Source organism: Diplotaxodon limnothrissa, linkage group LG17 (assembly GCF_057381915.1).
Source record: "Diplotaxodon limnothrissa isolate DT_005_m linkage group LG17, D_limnothrissa_male_GT1.1, whole genome shotgun sequence".
NCBI classification, from domain to species: Eukaryota; Metazoa; Chordata; class Actinopteri; order Cichliformes; family Cichlidae; genus Diplotaxodon; species Diplotaxodon limnothrissa.
In genome coordinates, this window is record NC_140612.1 from 33,682,485 (window position 1) to 33,706,176 (window position 23,692).

Sequence of the window (23,692 nt, forward strand, 5' to 3'; positions counted from 1 at the left end):
TAGGAATTTGTTTTGTTTGAAAGGTTGACAACCGAGTACAGTTTCTAATTTTTGGAGAAAAATACTTTGAAATGCGTGATGAATGCAATGGTCTTTTGGGGCATTCCTTTCCTAATTTGTGCTTACAGTGCTGACAAAATGGGCTTTAAGAAAATTCAAAAAGAAACGGAGAGGAAAAAGGATTTAAAAGAAATTAAAGATAATAAAGAAATAAATCCCCAAACAAGAAGCACTCTAAGAACTCAGCCCTACACCAAAGCAGCTCACTCTCTGAGCAGTATTTACTTTAAAGCAGATAATATTGTATTTTTATATGTTCATTTGTTTTCTTTGTTCTTTTTAAATGATCTTTAATAAGGGTAGCATGACAGATGTTTACTTTAATTACACAAACATTATGTAGGAGTAGATCATAGGTATCGATTCATAAATAACATGGACATGAATAACTGTAGCTTATCAGATAATTTCTAACTGACTAAGCAGCATGAAAGAAAGGCAGATGCGAAATGTAAAAGTGAGGTCAAAGGTCAATTATGACCTGATATTTGGATGCAAACTATAATGTGATATTTAGAATCTTTATACAGCAGTATGGTTTCCAAAATGTTGCCCCTACAAACAAAGGCAGTAGAATTTTTAAGAACAGTTTTAAAGATAAAAGACATTTTCTGAAGGTTTATTTGACCTTGACGAAGAGGTCAGAGGTCAAAAGTAACGTTAGAATCCCCATATATTGTTCCTTTTATGTCTATATGTTGTTAATACAAACAATGGCAGTTTTATATAGCTGTATATAGTAATATTACCATTTTGGCCTTCACATCAGTCTTTTGAAGGAAATGTTAGAGGTCAAATGTGAGTTATTATTTTAAATCTGTATAGATACAGTGGGGCAAAAAAGTATTTAGTCAGCCACCGATTGTGCAAGTTCCCCCACTTAAAATGATGACAGAGGTCAGTAATTTGCACCAGAGGTACACTTCAACTGTGAGAGACAGAATGTGAAAAAAAAATCCATGAATTCACATGGTAGGATTTGTAAAGAATTTATTCGTAAATTAGGGTGGAAAATAAGTATTTGGTCACCTCAAACAAGGAAAATCTCTGGCTCTCACAGACCTGTAACATCTTCTGTAAGAAGCTTTTCTGTCCCCCACTTGTTACCTGTATGAATGGCACCTGTTTGAACTCATCATCTGTATAAAAGACACCTGTCCACAGCCTCAAACAGTCAGACTCCAAACTCCGCCATGGCCAAGACCAAAGAGCTTTCGAAGGACACCAGGAAAAGTATTGTAGACCTGCACCAGACTGGGAAGAGTGAATCTACAATAGGCAAGCAGCTTGGTGTGAAAAAATCAACTGTGGGAGCAATCATCAGAAAATGGAAGACATACAAGACCACTGATAATCTCCCTCGATCTGGGGCTCCACGCAAGATCTCATCCCGTGAGGTCAAAATGATCATGAGAACGGTGAGCAGAGATCCCAGAACCACATGGGGGGACCTGGTGAATGACCTGCAGAGAGCTGGGACCAAAGTAATAAAGGTCACCATCAGTAACACACTACAACGGCAGGGAATCAAATCCCGCAGTGCCAGACGTGTTCCGCTGCTGAAGCCAGTGCATGTCCAGGCCCGTCTGAAGTTTGCCAGAGAGCACATGGATGATACAGCAGAGGATTGGGAGAATGTCATGTGGTCAGATGAAACCAAAGTAGAACTTTTTGGCATAAACTCAACTCGTCGTGTTTGGAGGAAGAAGAATACTGAGTTGCATCCCAAGAACACCATACCTACTGTGAAGCATGGGGGTGGAAACATCATGCTATGGGGCTGTTTTTCTGCCAAGGGGACAGGACGACTGATCCGTGTTAAGGACAGAATGAATGGGGCCATGTATCGTGAGATTTTGAGCCAAAACCTCCTTCCATCAGTGAGAACTTTGAAGATGAAACGAGGCTGGGTCTTCCAACATGACAATGATCCAAAACACACCGCCCGGGCAACAAAGGAGTGGCTCCGTAAGAAGCATTTGAAAGTCCTGGAGTGGCCTAGCCAGTCTCCAGACCTCAACCCCATAGAAAATCTGTGGCGGGAGTTGAAAGTCCGTGTTGCTCGGCAACAGCCCCAAAACATCACTGCTCTCGAGAAGATCTGCATGGAGGAATGGGCCAAAATACCAGCTACTGTGTGTGCAAACCTGGTAAAGACCTATAGTAAACGTTTGACCTCTGTTATTGCCAACAAAGGTTATGTTACAAAGTATTGAGTTGTATTTTTGTTATTGACCAAATACTTATTTTCCACCCTGATTTACGAATAAATTCTTTACAAATCCTACCATGTGGATTCATGGATTTTTTTTTTCACATTCTGTCTCTCACAGTTGAAGTGTACCTCTGGTGCAAATTACTGACCTCTGTCATCATTTTAGGTGGGGGAACTTGCACAATCGATGGCTGACGAAATACTTTTTTGCCCCACTGTATATGTTGACAATACACACCACATTTGTAAGGCTTTTTGTCGATTTTCAACCAATAAATCATTAGGTTGATCTTGAAGACCTTGCCAAATTTTAATGGCTTGTTAAAATGACCTTACTCTACCACCCTGCAAAGTTAAATCAGAATTCATTCAAAACCTTTAAATCCACTATGGAAACTAGAAAAAAAAGTAATAATACAAAAATAATAGTTTTCCTTTGTCATAGTTTCCATTTAAAATTGTTATCACCCTTAGCGGGGGTTCATATTTTTTCATGGCTTTTAAAGATACAGAGTTTGGGGGGATTTATGGTGTTATTTAGCACAGACGGTGCAGGGGTAAGTTTAACATTATTTAAAACTTAATAAAGCATCGTCAAGAAGTGGGGGGGAAAAGCCCAGAGGAGCTTATTATTATGTTTATCCTGAACACCTTTTTGACTTTTGGGTTCATCTGTTACATAAGTGCAGCTAATTCCCACCCCGAGGTGAGTGGAGGATGTTGGCTGCTGGCATTTGGAGCAGCTGGCGGAAGGTTTCCAACTGGTAGTGATGGGATTTCCGGCTCTTTTTAGAGATCCGGCTCTTTCGGTTCGGCTCACTAAAAAGAGCCGGCTCTTTCGGCTCCGAACCGGCTCTTCAGGTTGTTTTGTTGCTTTAATTAATTTATTATTAACAATAATATAAAATTATGCACAAAAGGAATTACTAACGTAAAAACAAGTGGTTTTATTTATATATGTTTATATATAAATATATGCGGTGGCCCCTAGAGACAAAACACGTACAAACTCCAAAACACATTTCTAGCATGAACTGAACTTCCAAAGCAGAGCTACTAGATCACTTAAATTACACAATTGAAAGCATGTGTGTACTGTTTGTGTATTTATACACAGGCACTCATATATATATTCAAATAATTTAAAAAAAAAAGTTCATTTACCTGTTATTACCACACACCAAATCCGGTCGTTGGTACTTGCTGGCTTGTGTAGCCACAAGATAACAAAGGCTCAACACTGCGCCCAGCATCCTGGAGCACTTCTGTTCTCTTTTGTACGTGTTTTGAGTTTTTATGTGCTTCTGAGTTTTTATATGCTTCTGAGTTTTTACGTGCTTCGGAGTTTGTACGTGTTTTTACATGTTTTGGAGTTTTTACGTGTTTTGGAGTTTGTACGTGTTTTTACGTGTTTTGGAGTTTGTACATGCTTCAGAGTTCGTACGTGATTTGAAGTTTGTATGCGCTTTGTCTCTAGGGGCCACCGTAAATATACTTTTATTTATTCACTCCACATAAAATGTAATAAATAAATCATATAATACAAAAATCAACTATTCACATTTCAAGTTTTAACTATTTAAATTTTCAGCTTTTTCCTTTCACAAATTTAAAGTGAAAAGAACACAAAACACTGCAAACCACAACACAATTAAATATAAATTATAATATGAAAACTAAAAGAACATGCATATTCTCTGTCATATGGACCTGCATGAATAAACTTTCTCAATCCTTTATCATCTGCAACCGAAAATAGTTGTGGATGATTACTATACCTTTCTAATGTTGTTGTCCCTGCCTCTCTTTCTCTCTCTCTGGCTCTGTTCCTGTGCTACTGAGTGTAACTACCGCCCCTCCCCCCTCTGCCCAGCGTAAAGCACAAGGCCCGCGTGCAGAGTGAAGCGGAAAAAAAGTGCGAGAGAGAGGCTGAGAGAAAGAGGAAAAAAAAAAAAAAAAAACCCACGTGACGGCTCGCGATAAGGAGCCGGCTCGCGTCGTTCACGTCAAAGAGCCGGCTCTAAGAGCCATTTCGTTCGCGAACGACCCATCACTACCAACTGGTGTCCAGGATATGGATCGTTTTTCCTGTTATTGTACAAGTGAAAGAGTGATCACCTGTGGAAAAAAGCCCATGAATCTTTCAGTACGGGCCGACACGTTGAGGACGGGTCGAGTGCGTTCGTATGATCCCAAGCGTGTGGCGAAATAATATGGGCGAGTGTGAAACGTGTTCACATCCTGGTGCACTGGGGTTGCACTTGTTTACTCGAGATGAAAATGGGAAGTAGGAAAAAAAAAGGGAGAAGTGAGGAAACTGATCATAGGACAAGTGTAAATTTCCATGAAGCGAACATCACTGTCGCCACAGCAGAAAAACATGTCGAAACTTTTTCAGATAAAACGCCCTGCTTTGCGCAAAAGTTTACAGGCTCACAAATCATTCGAGTTTCATTTCATTTGAATCTAATCGAGCATATGCGGCTCAAACGCTAAGGTGTGTCTCTGTCTGTGTGTGTTTGTGTGTTTAGTTGGAGCTCATCAGACACGTGCTGGAGTCAGTCTGGCTGAAGTACAAACTCGGCCCTCGTGTTTTGTGCTTGTGAGTACAAATCAGTCATGTTTCCAACTAATGTAATATAAAGTGCAGACTAAAGGTGTGCAATCATCTCGAGGTATGTGTGCACCATCATTCCCCGTCACGTGTGTGCCCACATGTGTGTATTTGTGTTAACCTCTCATCACATGTGTACTCACCTTATGTAATGTTCTTATCTGAATTGTGTGTGTGTGTGTGTCTGCGTGTGTGCGTGCGTGCGCGCGTTCCAGGACGCAGCAGGGCAGTCCGGCCGAGTGGTCCGTCTTTCACTTCATGCTTCGGATCCTGGAATCCACCCGGAGTCTCTGCCTGCCCCTCCCACCCGGTATCACACACTTTAAAACTAGCTGTTATAATCCGGTCTGCCTCTGCCTCAGCCAGCGTAACAATGTGTGTGTTTTTCCTCTGCGCTAATGTAACCAAAAATATGTTAAACATTTAACAATATGCAGACATGAGTAAGAAAGTGTGAATGCATTTTAATCATTTGGACAAATTTTCTGGAGCCTAAGCACCAGCGAAGGCTTTCTGTGCTGGGATCATAAACTGTAAGGGAATGGGGGGGGGGGGGGGAGAGATGATGAATGCGAGACGTCAACACACCCTTAACACTGAGGCTGGAGATTTAAATGTCTAAATGAAGTGAAAGTGTAACGCAGCAGGCATACTGAGCGTGTATCCCTTTGGTAAATAAAAGTAAGAAATGCACTCCTCTGAAGCTGAGCAGTCAGCTGAATGCTTTGTTCCATTTGTTTTATGTCAGGCTTTTTACAATACAATACAAAGACTGAACAAATAAAACTGGTAAACATGAAAACGGGCTAAAAAGCCTGCAGGAGAATTTAGGAACATAAAAAGCAGATGCCTCCTTTGTGTTTCTCCAGGCTATCACACCTTGTTTGCCGTGTTTGCTGTGCGCTGCCTCCCTCATCACACCTTTCTGCAGTACATTGACCACGGTTTCCTGCAGCTCACCGAGACCTTTGTGTCTCGCCTCATGACGGGTAGGCGCTTGCTCTCTTTTGTATTAAGTGCTCAAAAGTTTCTAATTTTGCACTGATTTCGTAAAAAAGAGAAGATATACAGATATCCTTCTTTGAGGTCAGAGAAGAATGAGCAAACTTTGAACTGACCCATCCCATATGAACAGTTCAGGCTGCTGATTACAGTGTAAAGATATTTTCTTGGCACAGTTAGTACCAACTGAGCCTCATTTAAATGCCCAACCTACCTGAATATAGTTGCTGACCATGCCCATCCCTTTATGACCACAGTGCATCCATCTTCTTCCACCAGGATATCATTCCATGTCACAAAGCTTGAATCATCTCAAACTGGTTTCTTGAGCATAACAGTGAATTTGCTGAACTCGCAGTCGTTAGAATTAGATCCACCATCAGAACAAAGAGGTCAAACCTGCTCCTAGCAAGTTGTACCTAATAAAGTGACTATTCAGTGTAGTTAATGCATTTGATTTAGCCTTAAGTGCAGTTTGCATTTAGTGCTAATGTTAACACGCTAAGCTGCAAACTAACACTATAAATGTAACTTTTCATTCTTCTCAGGTTGTCATCATCGCTGTGTAAAATGCAAATAAAGACAGAATGCAATGATTTGCAAACCTCATGAAACCACATTTTGTTCACAGTGAATCACAGACAGTATTTAAACTAGAACGTTTTACTACTGCATGACAAATATTAGCTCATTTAGAATCTGATGGCAGCAACACATCCCCCCAAAAAGAACTTTTGCTGTCACAGTGCCATCCACAAATGCAGAGCAACATATGCTCCCATCCAGACAACATTTATTTTAGTGAAAGCCTTGCACGTTTCAGTAATACAACGCTAAGCCTCATGCTGCATTTATTACAACAGCATAGCTTAGTAGTAGAAGAGTCAGGGCGCTGAGCTGGCTTGGCTGCTGTCCAGACCTTTCACCCACTGAAAACATCTGGAGCATTATGAAATGAAAAATATTCTCCCAAAATTCCAGCAGCTGATCTCCTCAGTTCCCAGATAAATACAGACTTTTGTTAAATAATTGTTCGACATGTTTTGATGTTCTATTGTAAATAAAATATGGGATTATGAGATTTGAAGTCAGGAAGTTTACCGTGTCATAAAACTACATTAATACTACAAAGATGTTTTGTATTTTAAACAACATGCTGTTAGCTATTTAGAGCCTGTGATAAATAAATATTGCTGCTCTACTTGCTGCTGTTAAAAATAACTTGTCTGTGCCTAGTGCGGCTAACAGTTACAACCCAAAGCTGCGTTAGAAAATAAATACTGGTCCAAAATTCTGTACCAATCAAAATTAAAAGTTGATTATCAACCAAACAAAACATTTTGCAGTCTTTCTAAGTTGCTCACTCAGTTAGAGAGGGTTCACGTGACGTGTTTGGAGTCAGAACCATATTTCGCATTCATTAAACAGCACATAAATGCACCATAAACATTAAAAGTCTGATTTTATTTGCTCAAAACACAATAAGTCTCATCTCCAAATAGATCTCCTTATTAGATCGTTTTATTTTTTTATGTGTCCATTCTTTCAGTGAAGCAAACAAAGTTTGAGATTTAAAGAACCAAAATAACAGATCTATCTATTAGTTTTGGATGTGGTACAGTGTTTTGGCCATGCAATGACATACATTGCTACATTATTATATATTATGTAATAAACTGTAGAGCAGGATGGTGGCAGTCCAGTTGCCTTGCAGCAAAAAGGTCCTGGGTTTGAATCCACTGGCTAGCTTGTTTCCCTGTAGTTGGGTGTTTTTTCTCCGTGCTTCCTCCAACAGTTCAGATGAGTTAACTTAACTGGGTTTTAAATTGGCTGTAGGTATGAATATGAGTGTGAATGGTTGTCTGTCTCTATGTGTTAGCGCTGCGATAGACTGGCGATCTGTCCAGGGTGTAACCTGGATTTAGGCTCCAGCCTAATGGGTGATAAAATGTGAAGGCAGAATAATCATACCACAGGAAAATGAGCTAATCAGTCACTTTAGTATTTAACTTGATACATTTAGTCATTTAGTCACACAGTCCAGTAAAAAAGATCCAAATTCTTTTGTCCATACAAAGGATCCATATTTTTCCATCAGTTTTCATGGCTATCAGGCCACATTAGAATGAGGAGGCCAAAAATATGGGAGAACATATTAGGAGCTGTCATCAAGAGACATGAAGAAGCGGATTTCCTTATCGGTGCTTTCATGTAGAGAGGCAAAGTAATACAGTAATGGGTTCAGAGAGTGCTTGAAAAAGTAAAAACATTCCATAAATATGAACATTTTGCTGATGTAAAGCAGTTTTTCCGGTGCTGCGAGACGCACAGTCACATACGCTGTGCGAAACATCAGAGCAATGACAGCAAATACCAGGGAACCAGCGATGATGTGAAGAAATAACTTGGTAATCCTCAGCTTTTTCTTATCAAAGATTTGAATTCGGTTGATCCCTCTAACAAGTAGTGAGTAGCAGGTCAATGAGACGACATGGCTGATAACTGTGAATGTGATGTAGATACATTCTTGTACCGGTGAGAAGCTGAGATTCTCGCAGGAGCCCTTATCCGTCCACTTCTTAATTTTCACCTCACTTAGGAAAAATATACCAAGCAGGGCTCCGAGTAGCCACACAGAGGACAAAAAAATCTTATGCTGTGTCGGGGTCACTTCGATCCACTTCTCACGGTGCAGAACCTGGCAAATGAAAAGGACATTTTTAGATTAAAGTTTGCTGCATTTTTCATTCACTGATGTGTTCGTGGGTATTGAGCCCACACCCACCCATTCAATCTGGATTTCATTCTCTAGAAGAATTGGTGTAATATTAAATATTACCTTTATGTGATCAGTGGTTTTAATCCCCACACCAATAAGAATTATAGTCACTGTTATTTAAATCTTGCCTGCAGTGGCATATTTTAAAGGGTATTGTTCTATTTGTTAAGCTTGTACCTTTTTCTTTTTACATTTATATACATTTTATCAAATTGGCATCATCAATACTGTGCTGGATTAAATATTAGAAGTTTCTGTTTGCATTGTGCGCATGGACAAACAAGTAAGAAAGAAAGAAAAGTTAATAATGATACGAAGACAAGCTCCTACGATTTTAAAGTGGGTTTGTGAATGGAAATTGGGTTATAATAGTATCCTCAGGGGAATATAAGATGCATTTAGCGATATCTGTGTTTGTGTATTCAGAATATGACGTTCACCTCATGCAATACGGCTCTTCCCCTTCGCCTTTCCTTCAGCTTTCCTGCGCCCCACTGGGGAGTCTTTTGGCTTTCTCGTTTAGCTTTGTCTTGCTGGCTTATTTGTTACAGACCATATCTGGTTAAAATGCCGGTGGGACCAGTGAGGTACATTACTGAGCGGCAGGGATTATTCTCTCTTGTAAAGTTTATCTCGTCTCAATGGGGTTTTTATTGGAATGTATGTACAGTATATTGGAACCAGGAGGAGATTAAGATTATTCTTTCTTCCATTTACAGTAGTGGAACTGGAAGAATAAATATTATTGACTCTGTCATGTAGGAAGCATGACAAATGCTTCACTTTGGAAATAATTTTACACGTATGTGAGCCAAAGGAAGGGCTTGGCTTGGCGTAAGAATGCCAAAGTAGATTTTCATTTGTTTCTTTTACTGTTTTTATTTGGCTACCTTTCTCTTTTCTTTCCTTTTTTTTTTTTTTAAAGAATAATTGGTTAATGTATGTGAACAATGGAAAACGCTCTACAAATCTAATGAGCTTGAAAGTCTGAATACTCATAGGAAATTTTTCTTGTAATTTCTTTAAGTAGTCTTCAGGAATAGTTCTCCAGGATTCTTGAAGGACATTCAAAGCTCTTCTTTGGATGTTGGCTGCCTTTTTGTTCTTTTCTCTGTCAACATGATCCCACACTGTTTCAAAAATGCTAATGTCTGGGCTCTGGAGGCCAATCCATGACTGATAGTGTTCCATTGCGCAGTTTTCTATACAGGTTTGCATTTACTACATTGGCAGTGGGTGTGGGATTGTTGTCGTACTGAAAAATGAACCTGCTGCCAATCAGACTCTTTCCAGATGGTATTTCACGATGGATCAAAATCTGGTGGTATCTTTTTTTGTATTTTTCAGTCCACCAATTTTGAAAAAAATCCATCTCCAAACCAGGGGATAAGGGATCCACTGCGTTTTACAGCTGCTGTAGACACTCAGTGTTGTACCTCCATTTTGACCTCTTCTTCTGAATATACTGAGGATGATTTGAACAAAAATATTCCAAGGTTGGACATGTGGCCACTGATTTTCAGCCCAGTCCTTGTGTAATTTGGCATACCTCAGGCTTTTCTCCCTGTTTCCCTTCCTTAAGAATGATTTCTTGACAGCCACCTGAGACTATTTCTGATGAGGTTTCAGTGAATAAATCAACTAAAGGGCCAGATGCATCTCTCAGGTCCTGTGTCAGGTCTTTGCTGGATTTTTTCCCCCTATATCTTAAGGACATGACTTTCAAATATCATCTGTAGATGATAGTTTTTAGCACTTTCATTTTTGTGCTCCACTTTTTCAGTTTATATAGATTTCATCTAACAAATCTTAGGAATCACATTGTTGGTGCAATATTACTATTTTATGCCTGTCAAAGTGTGATATTGTTGGTATTTTTTTATAGATTCAACTAGAGGAATGGGGATAAATGATGCATTTTTGTGATTGTGCTTGTAACAAAGTACCCAAAGATAAAAACTGGTTATTTGCTCAGTTTTTTGTGATGTGTAGACACAGCACTGGTTCATCCCTGTAACCTTTATATGCTTGAATGATTCAAAGATCAGTGTTAAGAGGCTAAATTTAAAAAAACAATAAAGCAAAACAATCCCAAATGGACTGAAAGTAAATGAAAAGCTGCCAATGTCCAAAGAAAAACTTTGAAAGACCTTCAGAAAGCCTTAAACAATTGATTAAGACCACATTAAAAACTTTAGGAAAGTCTGGCTCATTGGAAGGAAAATATAAACAAATGTGCGGTGGCTCTTTTAGACAGTACTTATAGACAGTACTGTACATCTGTTTTTTATTTCCCAAGATAAGAAACACTCTTAATTGACTCAAACAAAAGTCCTACTTGTGATCTTATTTTCAGAAAAAATGACAACATATTTAAAGGACTGATAAATACATACCTGGTAGTACCTCTGGATGCTTATCAGCACCGGAACATTTAAGTTGGTGGTGTTGCAGAAAAATAAGAGATAAACGAGAAGTTGACAGATTGAATGGTTTAAATGTAGCCCGGTCCAGAAAACGATGCTGCCGACCACCAGGATGAGCAGACAGAGGAGGTCCGACAGTGCCAGGTTGAAGATGAGGTGCTGCGACATGGAGGAACCGCGCAAATTCTGAATGAGTTTCCCTGTCACACTGATGTTTGCCAAGATGCCGAGTATGGAGCTTAATAGAATAACCACACCAGCAGCAATGTACCAAGGATCGAGGCACGATTCTGAAAAGAAGCAGTTGTGGAATGTAGGTAAAAAGAAGAGGATGGAGGAGGTGTTGGAATGGTCTTCGGTATTCATTGTGAAGTTGAAAGAGAAAGATATAGCAACAGTGAGACTTAATTAGATCTGAAAGAGGTATAGCCCATGTTGTATCCAACTCAGGTGTGTGACCTACATGCTGTTTTGCACACACCCTAGTGGTTTGTGGTCTTGAGGTATATTTAAGGGGGGAAAAAATCACATGTAAACAAGAGCTTTTTTCTTCTTTTTCTTCTTTTGTTTATGTATAATACTTCACAAGGGATATTTAAAGTTAAGCTGCATGTACATAAGAAGACAGTCGAAGGATGTGCCAGTCACAAGTCAGTGTCCTTTAGCAATTTCTAGTGACAAGAAGCAATATAACCACAAATTATGTAAAAAGGAAAGTTTTTTATTTTTGCATATCACTCTTGAAAAGTATTTGATCTAATGCAGAATTCATAGCTCATTCACAGTCCACTCCCAGAGGAAGCAAAGAGACCCAAAACATAGCACCACCACCTCCATACATTTCAGTTGGTATAAGTTTATCCTCCTGAAAATCTTCCCCTGTGTGTTTTCTATCAGTTCTATCTTTGATTTGTCTGCCCAGAGTACATTATTCAACAAGGCCTTGTGTTTATATTTTTACCAAACTTTTAGGGTTATTTCTTCTAGTGTGGGTCTCACATGTGGGTCAGAATTGTTACTGCACTACAATCACCTGCAGATCCTGGGAAGAAATCTCTTAGAGACATATGCCAGACAGTCTACACACAGGCTGAATCTGTCTGTTGCAAATTCATTCAGATTGAAATTAATTAGAGACCTTTTTAAACCCACAAGCATCCATAAATGTCCTTTGAAAGACACTCCTGAGTAGAAACCCCAGTGACGAGGAGTATTTGAAGGTGACAATGAAGGTGGGAATGATGACATAATTTACATTTTATACAGTGTATTATTTTTGAGGAACAAAAGTTTGCCTTTTTTAAAAAAAAAAAGAAAGACTGCTTGTCCGTGTGTTGACAATAGCATTTAGCACAAAGGAACACAACTTCTCAGAGTTTTTAATGTGGCTGTAGATTTCTGCAGGTGTTTTGCGAGCCATGGATTAAGTGTAGAAAAAGAAGTATTTATTCTAGGATTAGGTTTAATCCATATCTGTGAAAGGAAGCTTCTGTGTTTATTTACTTTTATCTAATACCCAACTGCTTTACTGTAAATACTACACATTTTTACTTCTCTTTACCAGATATAAAAAGCTTGTCTTTTCAGTCAGTAAAGCAACTGATTATATTTGCCATTTTGAAAACCACTGTCACCACAGATCACAGCTGCTCTAAACTACTTTCTGAATTACCCCAGAAACCTAGAAAACGTTCATACAGTGATAAACAGATGTACATGCGGACCAGCTTTCATGCAGATAAAATACATTTTTGAAATACTTTGCCTAGCAGTTAAACTAGCAACTCACCAGGACTTATGGATATGTCCCAAATCCATAATACTAATTGTACACAGTATGCACTACATTGCAATCATCACAGCATTTTTAGCATTTAATATATATATACTTAACTAGGTACACCATTTATGTACAGTGAACTCATTTTTATGTTAAAGGAACCGGTGTAAGAGCTTGAGCTTTGTGGCATGTTGCATTATCGTGCTGGAAGCAGCCATCAAAATATATTGTCAAAAAAGATGGACATGGTCAGCAACAATAATCAGGTAGACTGTGGTGTTTAAACGATTCACTATGAGTACAAAGGAACCCAAAGAGTTCGAAGTAAAATATCCGCCACACCTTTACACCAACTTTACACCACCGGCAGCAGCCTGAACTGTTAATACTGTTAATTTTTATATAGTCCGAATGTTGCAGCAGAAATCGAGACTGATCAGACCAAACGGCGTTTCTGTTTTAATCTTCTTTGTCCCATCTTGGTGAGCCTATGCAAACAGTAGCCTCAGTTTCTTATTCCTTGCTGACAAGAGTTTCACATGGTGTGCGGTCTACTGCTGCTGTGCATTCAGAGATGCTCTTCTGGATACCTTAGATGTAACAAGTGCCTTCCTATGATCTTGAAGCGTCTTCACCATGTTTATACGCACCAATGCACTGTATAAAAACTATAAAAGTATGTATGTATGTATAATACAAAAATCAACATGACATAACAGCTTTATAGTAAAAGGAACTGACACAACTAGTGCCTCAAAATACCTTTAGATGTTCTTAAAACTGACTTTCACTTCACTTTACTGAACTGTCACTGCCAGCTAACCTTTGCAAACAGAAACAAGATGACTTTTTAAAGTTTCAGTACTTCTGGTTTTCTGTATGTTCCCACAGGTTACTGTAACCTCTCACAGTGCTGTGAACGGAAAACGTAGTTTGTGCTTTGCATTGCGAGTACAACAACTCACTCTCAAAAGTGGGTGATCTATGTTTGTTTGTGTTTTTTCGTTTAATCATAAACCTTTCTCACGATCAGTATGAAGTATAGGTTTGGGACAAACTGTGTGTTTTTCACTCCTCAGTGAGGTGTGTTTAATGAACCTACCTCCTGCTGCTACCTGCTGCTGCAAGCCAACTGAAGCTCAATCAAAGATAATGACTCAAACCAGATAGGCGTCAACTTATATCTGTAATCGGTAAATCATTTTCAGCTACATATACATGCTGCTTAAATGATTGATTCTATTATGATGAAAAGCTGAAATGAGGAATAGTTGGACAAACACACACCTGTTATGTCAGAATGCCACCTAAATGTAAAGTAAAGTAGCTCGTAACCACTGAAACTGTTAAAGAGGTCACACTACAGAGCTGTGGGTAATAAGGGAGCATGTTTGCAAGATGCTGCAGTTATCTGACTTCATGAAGAGCGCATTGTTTAAAGGCCAAACATTTTTGACTTGTCACAAAGATCAACAGACCCAAAAATCAGAATCAGAATCAGAATACTTTATTGATCCCTGGGGGAAATTATTTTTTGTTACAGTGCTCCATTATAAACCAACATAAACCAACATCAAGACAAGACAGACAATACGCTAACTAAGAATAGTACAATATATACATATATATATATATATATATACACATACATAAGTCACTCATAAATAAATAGCTGGAAAAGAAACGTGTAGTTGTAGCAGTAACCAGTGTGTTAAGTGGATGCGTTGTACAGGGAGATGGCCACAAGCAGGAAAGATTTCCTGTGTCGTTCAGTGGTGCTTTTCGGTAATCTCAGTCACTCACTGAACGTGCTCCTGTGACTGACCAGCATGTCATGGAGTGGGTGGGAGGTGTTATCCAACATTGTCTTTAACTTGGACAGCATCCGCCTCTCCGACACCACCTTGAAGGAGTCCAGCTCCATCCCCACAACATTGCTGGCCTTGCGGATTAGTTTATTAAGTCTGTTGGCATCTGCGACCCTCAGCCTGCTCCCCCAGCATGCAACAGCATAGAGGATCGCACTGGCCACAACAGACTCATAGAAAATCCTCAGCATTTTCTGGCAGATGTTGAAGGACCTCAGTCGCCTCAAAAAATAGAGACGACTCTGGCCCTTTCTGTAAAGTGCTGTGGTGTTTTTAGCCCAGTCCAGTTTATTGTCAATGTGTACTCCAAGGTAAAATATCTGAAGATGAAATATTTCAAACAGTCTGAATGTATTCAAAGTTGGTGTAATTGGCTCTGCGTCATGTTCTTAGTATATTTTTACTGAAAGTTCTCCCCATTGTCCCGATTCGCGATGTTGAGAACCAAAACAAAATATCAGAAGCCCAGAAGGATGCAATCAAACAGATGAGTTTATTGAACACACGCGTGGGAAGATGTACACTGCAAAACATCAGATGTAGCTCTCCACCCAAAAATACACTTCAGATTGCTTTTATAATGTCAGGGTTGGTTAACGCCCCTTCTCGTGTTGTACAAGAACATAATTTGTATTTTAAGAACATCATTTGCATGTTTTATAGACAATGAGCAATTTTAAGAGATAAATGCAGACACTGAAGTTCCCCTCTCTAGCATCTTCTCCAAATGTGGCGATGGATCCAGGCTCTGACGTTTCCCAGGGACTGGTCCTCCTTTTTGGCCCATCTTCTGTCACCTGTTACTAAGCAAAACTCAAATGCAACAAGAAGCCGGATACATTCAGGCCTTCACTCAAGCCTGTTTCTAGATTATATGTATTATATGTGTTTTGTAGGCATGTACGCAGTTTTAACCTTCTATAGCTCCAAGTCACTTACACGATAGATTGTCTGGACATCGCACCAAACAAAGCTTACAACCTCCAATTAATTGACTCTTTAATTAGCACAAAGTGCAATGTGTGTAAAATGATCTTAGCTGTACCTGTAATAAAAAGGTTAATGTAATGCCAACAGCTTCAATAAATGTTTTACTGAAATGATGATTAATTTGATTAATGTAATGGTAATGACTTAATGCAAAGTTAATTAATGCAATGGTGATAATGATGAGTATGAGTAGCAGTAAAATATTTTTCTTATTCCACACCATCCAGTCAATATACTGTATATATGTTCTAGATATACAACATTGTAAGATTAGAATGCTGTGTTCAGAATGGCAATGCTAAAATCCTGCTGTTAAGCAGGTTTTACCATCTTAATTTGCCACTTAACTATATAAAAGTTAGTGGTAGTACATCCAGTGGTTTTTAGCTCAAACCCACCAACTTCAGCCCTATGAAAGCTTTGGCATGGTACTGCACTCTCTAGGTGCAGTGCAGAGCTCTGTAGTTCCACCTCTGCGTGCCATTTAAGAGCAATGTGTGAAATAATTGGATCCTGCTGGACTTGAGACAGTCCAGCAGGTGGTGGAGAGAAAAATGCTCCAGAAGCTGAAATAAGTTATGATCAACCCTACACACCTGCCTCATGCCCTGGAGGTTATCAACAGCAGAACCTTCAGTCAAAGACTGATTGCACCAAAGTGCAAGTCTAAGTGCTTCCGCAGCTCCTTTATAACAGCTACTATAATAAAGTTTAATGCACATTAATAATAATATGATTTTAGCCACACGTTTGCATATTTTCACATTGGCTGTTTTATTTATTTAAGTATCGTTAACTTTATTAGGAATTAATATTGCTTTGCTGCTTGGAATGTGTGGAGTTATATCTGTGCTGAAACTGCTGTCGTAAGTGGTTCTAAGCATTAAATTAGTAATTAGTACTCACGTGTGAAGCTTTTTCTGCTTGTTTCAAAGTAAAATATAAGTAAAATATATTTTACTATTACCCAAAAGGTTAATTCTATTCACCTGGACGTAGCGTTTTCAGTGGGAGAAACATTTCATCTCCCACTGACGAAGAATGGGCTGTGAGGTCAGTTTCTTCATCATTAATATGCAAATTGTCATATCGACTGATCAACCACTGATCAAGGACCATTGATAGTGATCTTGATGCATAGGTTTACGGTAAACATCAAATTTTAATTGTCCCCTATTAGATTAGGTTGGGAAAAGCTGGATTCAACTGAGACTAAAAAAGTGACATAGATGATTGACGAAACGTTTCTCCCGCTGAAAACGCTACATCCAGATGAACAGAATGAGCTTTTTTAGATTTCCTTACCTGGATGATTGAGCATGCATCAAGATATTTGACTATTTATTTATATTTTCTATTCGTTTTAATCTCCTGTAATAAATGCGGCACTTGAAGGAGCATTAAGAAGAGTTTTACATGCCGTCTAGACTGAGTGCTGAGGATTGTGGAAATCTTGATGGTGATATTTGCATTTATTTCAAGTGAGGTGTTGCGGTATTTTTTCTAGCATTTGGGGTTTGTCTTCAGTAGACTAATTAGCAACATGTCATCTCTCTGTTTCCTCTGTGTGTTTAGATTTGGACAACAGTGATGCCAATGAGAGGCTGAAATTCAGCATCCTTAAGAGACTTCCTGAGGTATGTGCATCTCTGCAAAGGCTTTTTTCCAGTGTCTTAATTCCTAAAACAGTACATTCAAACAAATGTAACAACTCGAAGTCTGCAAACTAGGAATTTAGAGCAAAACTACAGCCTGGAAGGAGCAAGGAGTAAAAGAATATAACAATGCACAGGCTATTCTCATCACTTTTATTAGTGGGGTGGGGGTGGAGGGGAGTTGTCATCTTTTCTCGAATGGTTCTCTACCCAAACTTCCCATTCCGATCCAATTAGGATTTTGAAGTTATTTTAGGTCTCATCTCCCTCAAGCCCCCCTCAAGCCAATCACAGAGCATTTGTGTAACCAACTGGTACGAGAGTGAAGGCGCATGTGAGCGCAGAGGGTTGGGGAGTGGGTTTCCATACATAGCTGTCTACTGAGTCTGTGTCTGTTTATGTCCTAGCTCTTGTGTAACTTCCACGTGTTCCTGTGTGGGTACAGTATATTTCTTTTGTAGCTGCGGGTGTGTTTGTGCATGTGTGTGTGTGCATTACATCTGCACTGTGAACACAGGAATGTTCAGTGTTTAGCTTCTCTGTTCTGTTTCCTGCCTGCTACACTTTTGCTGGTTGGGTTTTGGCGGGCAGAAGAGATTTAGCAGGTACAGCAAACACACTGAGTTAGAAAACAGGAAATGTAGGAGATTTCACCTTGACTAAGCCCAACACCTCTCATGATTCCCATCCTGTGTGTGCTTGAACCCCCCCCACCCCCAACCACCAAGGATTTCCATTAAATGTTTATAAGCAATATTTGCACTGTATGAGGAACACCAGGGATCAGAATGCAGTTGAACCAGCTCTTTTGTCAATTCATGCAGGAATATTATAAATGCTTACTACAGTTATTGTGGTGGGACTAAACTAAAACAGGATACGCCACAGAAACTCATTGCAAGAATTAATTTTTAATGAAATGCTCCAGCTGCCAGATGTAATTGTGGCCTGGCTAACTAAAATTAATTGATAAAATTGTTGCTGCATAAATCAAGATTAAATGTGGCGACACGTCTCACCTAATGCCACGTGTCAGAGAGGTTCCGAGACAAAAAAAAATTTATCCAACTTGCGGTTACTGAAATAGCCTCCTGAGGTTGGCTCCAAAAATGAGTCAGTCCAAATAGGCTCCCTTGTTAACACCAGAAATTAACATGTTTACAGCCTGGTACAGCGATGTTTTTGCTCTGCTGCTAATTTCCTCCCTCATGACCTTTTTACTTCTTTTTTTTTAATATGCTCCCTGGCCACGTTGTTAGGTACACTGATTCAAATGCTTGTTAAAGCAAATTTCACATGGCAGCAACTCAAAGCGTTTAGGCTTGTAGAAATGAAAGACAAGCTGCTGAAGTTCAAACTGAACAGAAAGGTGATTTAAGTGACTTTGAAAGTGGCTGTTGGTGTCAGGTGGGCTGTATTTCAGGGTATTTCAGTAAAATGGTAAATGGATTAGTGCTTAGATGCAGCTTTTTTACTCTGAGCATTCAAAGCCCTTTTTTACTACTCACTCACCTTTTTACTACAAGCCTCACTCCCCCAGTCAAACACCTACATTCATAAAGTGCTTTATTCTGTGCCTAAGTGCCTTCTGTAACATTCAATCTCACATTCTTACTCAGATGAATGTATCGGGGCAACCTGGGGTTCGGTATCTTACACAAGGATACTTTGACATGCAGGCTGGAGGATGTGGTGATCGAGCCACCAACCTTCAGACTGACAGACAACTCAGCCATATCTCTCGAGCCACAAAAATCCTGCAGAAAATGCTCATCTACTTTGATTTTCCAGCACAACTATATATTTACAGAAAATAGTCCAGAAAAGAGAAAATCTCCAGTGATCAGCATTTCTCTTTGTGAGAGGTGCCTTTTTGATGCCAGAGGTCAGAGGAGAAAGGCCAGATCGCTTCAAGCCAATAGGAAGGGAAGTAATTCAATTAGCCAATGTTTGCAACCAAGTTATGCATAAGAGCTAGGGGTGCAACGATACTCGTATCGATATTGAACCGTTCGATACAGTGCTTTCGGTTCGTACCCATATGTATCGAACAATACAAAATAAATTTTTAATTTATTTTATCAACTTTCCTTCTGACGATGCTGTCTGTGTTGAGCGCTCAGTGGATCTGCGCTCGACAGTGCAGCCTAGGCGGAGTAGTCCAACGCAGATTCACGCAGGGCAAGCTAGCAAGACCGAAGTTAAGCTCTCCTTGCAACATGGCAAATTGAACCTCCCCCACCCTCATTCTACGGAGCCCCCCAGGGGACATGGGAGAAAAAAAAATTACGGAGGAAAAAAAAAAAATTAGGGAGAAAAAAAAAAATTAAGACGGACTTTTGCGAGATCTCGCAAAAGTATTGCGAGCGCTCGCAAAAGTATTGCGAGATCTCGCAAAACTCCAACAATGGCGGCAGCTACTTAGTTGTAATATTACTCTTTCTGGGTCACAAAATACACTTTTAAGATATTTTGAGGCGTGAATGTAGTTGTGTAAACGTCAGATACCTGCTCGGTTTACAAGACATCACATATTTGCAAAAGAGCTCCGACGTTTTTAGAGATCTGACACCCACTAGCTCGAAGCTAACGGGCGGTCGAGACCTACTACAGCCGGGAGGAACACCGCTTTCCCGGCACATCGTGCCTCGACCTCCCGGTCGGCTTCGAGCTGGCGGCCACTAGCTCGAAGCTAACGGGAAGTCGAGACCTACTACAGCCGGGAGGAACACCGCTTTCCCGGCACATCGTGCCTCGACCTCCCGGTCGGCTTCGAGCTGGCGGCCTCCGAAGAATGCGGCTAAAACTTTTGCGAGATCTCGCAATACTTTTGCAAGCGCTCGCAATACTTATTGCGAGATCTCGCAATACTTTTGCGAGCGCTCGCAAAAAGTCCGTCTTAATTTTTTTTTTCCTCCCTAATTTTTTTTTTTTTCCTCCCTAATTTTTTTTTTTCTCCCATGTCCCCTGGGGGGCTCCGTATCATTCAGATCTGGCGTTTGGAACTATTTTGGTTTTCATGTGACGTATGACCCTGAAGTTAAGCGCGTCATGGAGTAAAATAAAACAATATGTTGGATGTACCACGCAAAGCTCAATTACATGGGTGGGAGCTAGTGTGTTAGCGCAGTTAGCTCGTTAAGGTGTTGGCCGTCCAGCCCCATGCACGGGCGATCCGCGGTAGCTCGTTAACGGAGATTTGCCATGTTGTGGCGTTAACGTCATTTCAACGAGATTTACGCTGACAGCACTAGTGGGAACACAACAAATATGACTGGACATTTACACCGACATCATCCTAGTGCAAAGACAAGTGGAAGCAGACAAAAACAACAAGCACGCATGCTACAAACTTTACCCGAGTCAGCCGTTAGCACATGATTCTTCTTATGGGGACCTGATATGTTTAATATGCTGCTGAGAATATAGCCCAGAAGAAGCGTATAGTATAGCTTTTATTTTGGAAAGAGCCATTTCTCTGTAATAAACTCTCTTTTCCAAAGATGAGTGATTCCTCAATCAGATACAGGGCTCACAAAATCGCTAGCCCGACGTCCCAGGCTAGCGATTTTTCCAGTCGGGCTACCAAAATCTATCTCTGCCCTGCCCGTTGGGCTATCGTAGGAAGAAAAAATATATGTCAATGGTTTTGCATTCTTTCGGAAATGTAGCTGGGTAATTATGTCATTGGCATCGGTGAGCCACTGTCAATATGTGACATATTGAAATCGCGTTTGAATTTGCGCTTGTTTTTTGCTTTCACTTTGCAATCGCGCAAACTGTGTATTGGTGAGTGATGATAATTTGCGCACCAATTCCTCTGACATCGTCTTATCAATCGTTAGCTTACTATGCAAACATGACAAGTGAAATCTTCTGTTTGTACAGTTATGTTTTGTTTATGTTGCCATAGTGACGGGTGACGCCCTCTCGCTGCGACGGTGTGTCCTTCCGGGGTCAGAGGGCGCCCTTTGTGTTGTTGTTGTTGTTGTTGATGTGCTGTTGCCGCGCTGAGCAGTTAGCTAGCGGCAGTGTTCTTCTGCAGATGTCAATAAACGGCTGTGCTCCCTGGCTAGCTCACGAGAAGCAAGACCAAACGACACCTCCGTCTCCTCCTTGTCTGAGCTCGCCACATTGGTTTCAGAAGTGGGATGATGGTGGCACCCCATGTTCTGACCCGAGTGACTTGTGCGCCAAAAGAAGGCACCTGGACATTTGTAAAGTGAAAGCAAAAAACAAGCGCAAATTCAAACGCGATTTGAATATGTCACATATTGACAGTGGCTCACCGATGGCAATGACATAATTACCCAGCTACATTTCCGAAAGAATGCAAAAGCATTGACATATATTTTTCCTTCCTACAATAGCCCGACGGGCAGGGCAGAGATAGATTTTGGTAGTACGACTGGAAAAATCGCTAGCCCCGGGACGTCGGGCTAGCGATTTTGCAAGCCCTGTGTTACAGGCATGGCCCTTTAAGGATGAAGCCTGATGGGAAATGTATTCGGGATGTGTGTAGCGGGACTGCCTGGTGTGTGTGTGAAGAGAGAGAGCGGAGCAGGGGAAAAGTAACGGTTAGCTACAGAAGAGACGAAAAGAAAATAAATAAAAGGAATATAATAACTCCCTCGACAGCCAGAGTTGTGTCGGCGATGCTCGCTGTGAGTAAACAGTTTCAGCCCACTGTACGCGGTGTTCGTGCCTTAGAGAAGAAATAAAGTTCGGTGAAGCAGTTTCCTACGCCTCCTTCGATCTTTTTGCTAGCGGAGTTGACCTGTATAGTAAGCTGTTGCCGGCTACGAGTCAGTTACGGAACCTTCAAGTAACTGCCAGAGGTTTCCTTACTACGGTTCGGGGCCGCGGATCTGGCGCGGTAACACCTGTATCTGATTGAGGAATCACTCATCTTTGGAAAAGAGAGTTTATTACAGAGAAATGGCTCTTTCCAAAATAAAAGCTATACTATACGCTTCTTCTGGGCTATATTCTCAGCAGCATATTGTAGCGGGTCAGGGCTGTTCGGGGTTCTGTTTGTACAGTTATGTTTTGTTTATGTTGCCATAGTGACGGGCGACGCCCTCCCGCTGCGAGGGTGTGTCCTTCCGGGGTCAGAGGGCGCCTTGTGTGTTGTTGTTGTTGTTGCTGTGCGGTTGCCGCGCTGAGCAGTTAGCTAGCGGCAGTGTTCTTCTGCAGATGTCAATAAACGGCTGTGCTCCCTGGCTAGCTCACGGGAAGCAAGACCAAACGACACCTCCGTCTCCTCGTTGTCTGAGCTCGCCACATTGGTGTCAGAAGTGGGATGATGGTGGCACCCCATGTTCTGACCCGAGTGACTTTTCCCCCGCCGGTCGTGACCGGCCGGTGCGCCAAAAGAAGGCACTTGGACATTTGCAGGACTTTGTGTGCGGTAATGGGGTCGTCTGACCCCTTAGGTGTGGGCTATGTAGCGGGTCAGGGCTGTTCGGGGTTCTGTTTGTACAGTTATGTTTTGTTTATGTTGCCATAGTGACGGGTGACGCTCTCTCGCTGCGACGGTGTGTCCTTCCGGGGTCAGAGGGCGCCCTGTGTGTTGTTGTTGTTGTGCTGTTGCCGCGCTGGGGTCCGTTCTTCGTACCTCGCTTACTACATCCAAGATCAAATGACACATCCAAGATCAAATCATCGCGCTAACTTTGAGCTCGCTATCCCGGTTCTTCGAACACACCTGTTGTTGACGATTAGTATAGCTGGATGAAGTAATGTGAGATCACTGGGTGGCTTAACAGGGGCTACGCATCAATAGTAGAAACATTGATCGGCAACCCTTTGATTGGTCGGCGAAAATGTCGAAGGAGCGCGCTCGGTATTTTTCGGCAGCAGAGCAAGAACTCTTGATTGAGGGATTTCAGGAGTTTCAGAGTTTAATTAAAGCGCAAGGGAACACTGCAAAGGCTGCAAAAGCAAGGAGAGAGGGATGGCAGAAAGTTGCTGACAAATTAAACTCGTAAGTAATTTAATAATAATAATAATAATAATGGATTGGATTTATATAGCGCTTTTCAAGGCACCCAAAGCGCTTTACAATGCCACTATTCATTCACTCTCACATTCACACACTGGTGGAGGCAGCTACGGTTGTAGCCACAGCTGCCCTGGGGCAGACTGACAGAAGCCAGGCTGCCATATCGCGCCATCGGCCCCTCTGGCCAACACCAGTAGGCGGTAGGGTAAATTTATCATATTATATTACATTATATCCTCTTTCACATTAGAGCCACGACAGGACCCACTAGAACATGGGAACAAGTAAAAGTGAAATAT

The 23,692-nt window shown here is 40.8% G+C and overlaps 2 protein-coding genes across 2 annotated transcripts in view; one reads left to right on the forward strand and one right to left on the reverse strand.

Moving 5' to 3' along the window:
• Positions 1–23,692, forward strand: part of gsap (gamma-secretase activating protein) — a 58,976-nt gene that overhangs the window by 30,052 nt on the left and 5,232 nt on the right. Inside the window, exons 26-29 of the mRNA XM_085375550.1 lie at positions 4,807–4,877; positions 5,105–5,199; positions 5,759–5,878; positions 17,310–17,371. Coding sequence (XP_085231676.1) covers positions 4,807–4,877; positions 5,105–5,199; positions 5,759–5,878; positions 17,310–17,371 — 348 coding nt within the window. The remainder of the gene's footprint in view (positions 1–4,806; positions 4,878–5,104; positions 5,200–5,758; positions 5,879–17,309; positions 17,372–23,692) is intronic.
• On the reverse strand, positions 8,047–11,462 carry LOC146615301 (uncharacterized). The gene is made up of 2 exons (XM_085376480.1): positions 11,067–11,462; positions 8,047–8,589 (listed from the first exon to the last, which is right to left on the reverse strand). Exons 1-2 carry the CDS (start codon positions 11,460–11,462, stop codon positions 8,047–8,049), a joined length of 939 nt encoding a protein of 312 aa, XP_085232606.1.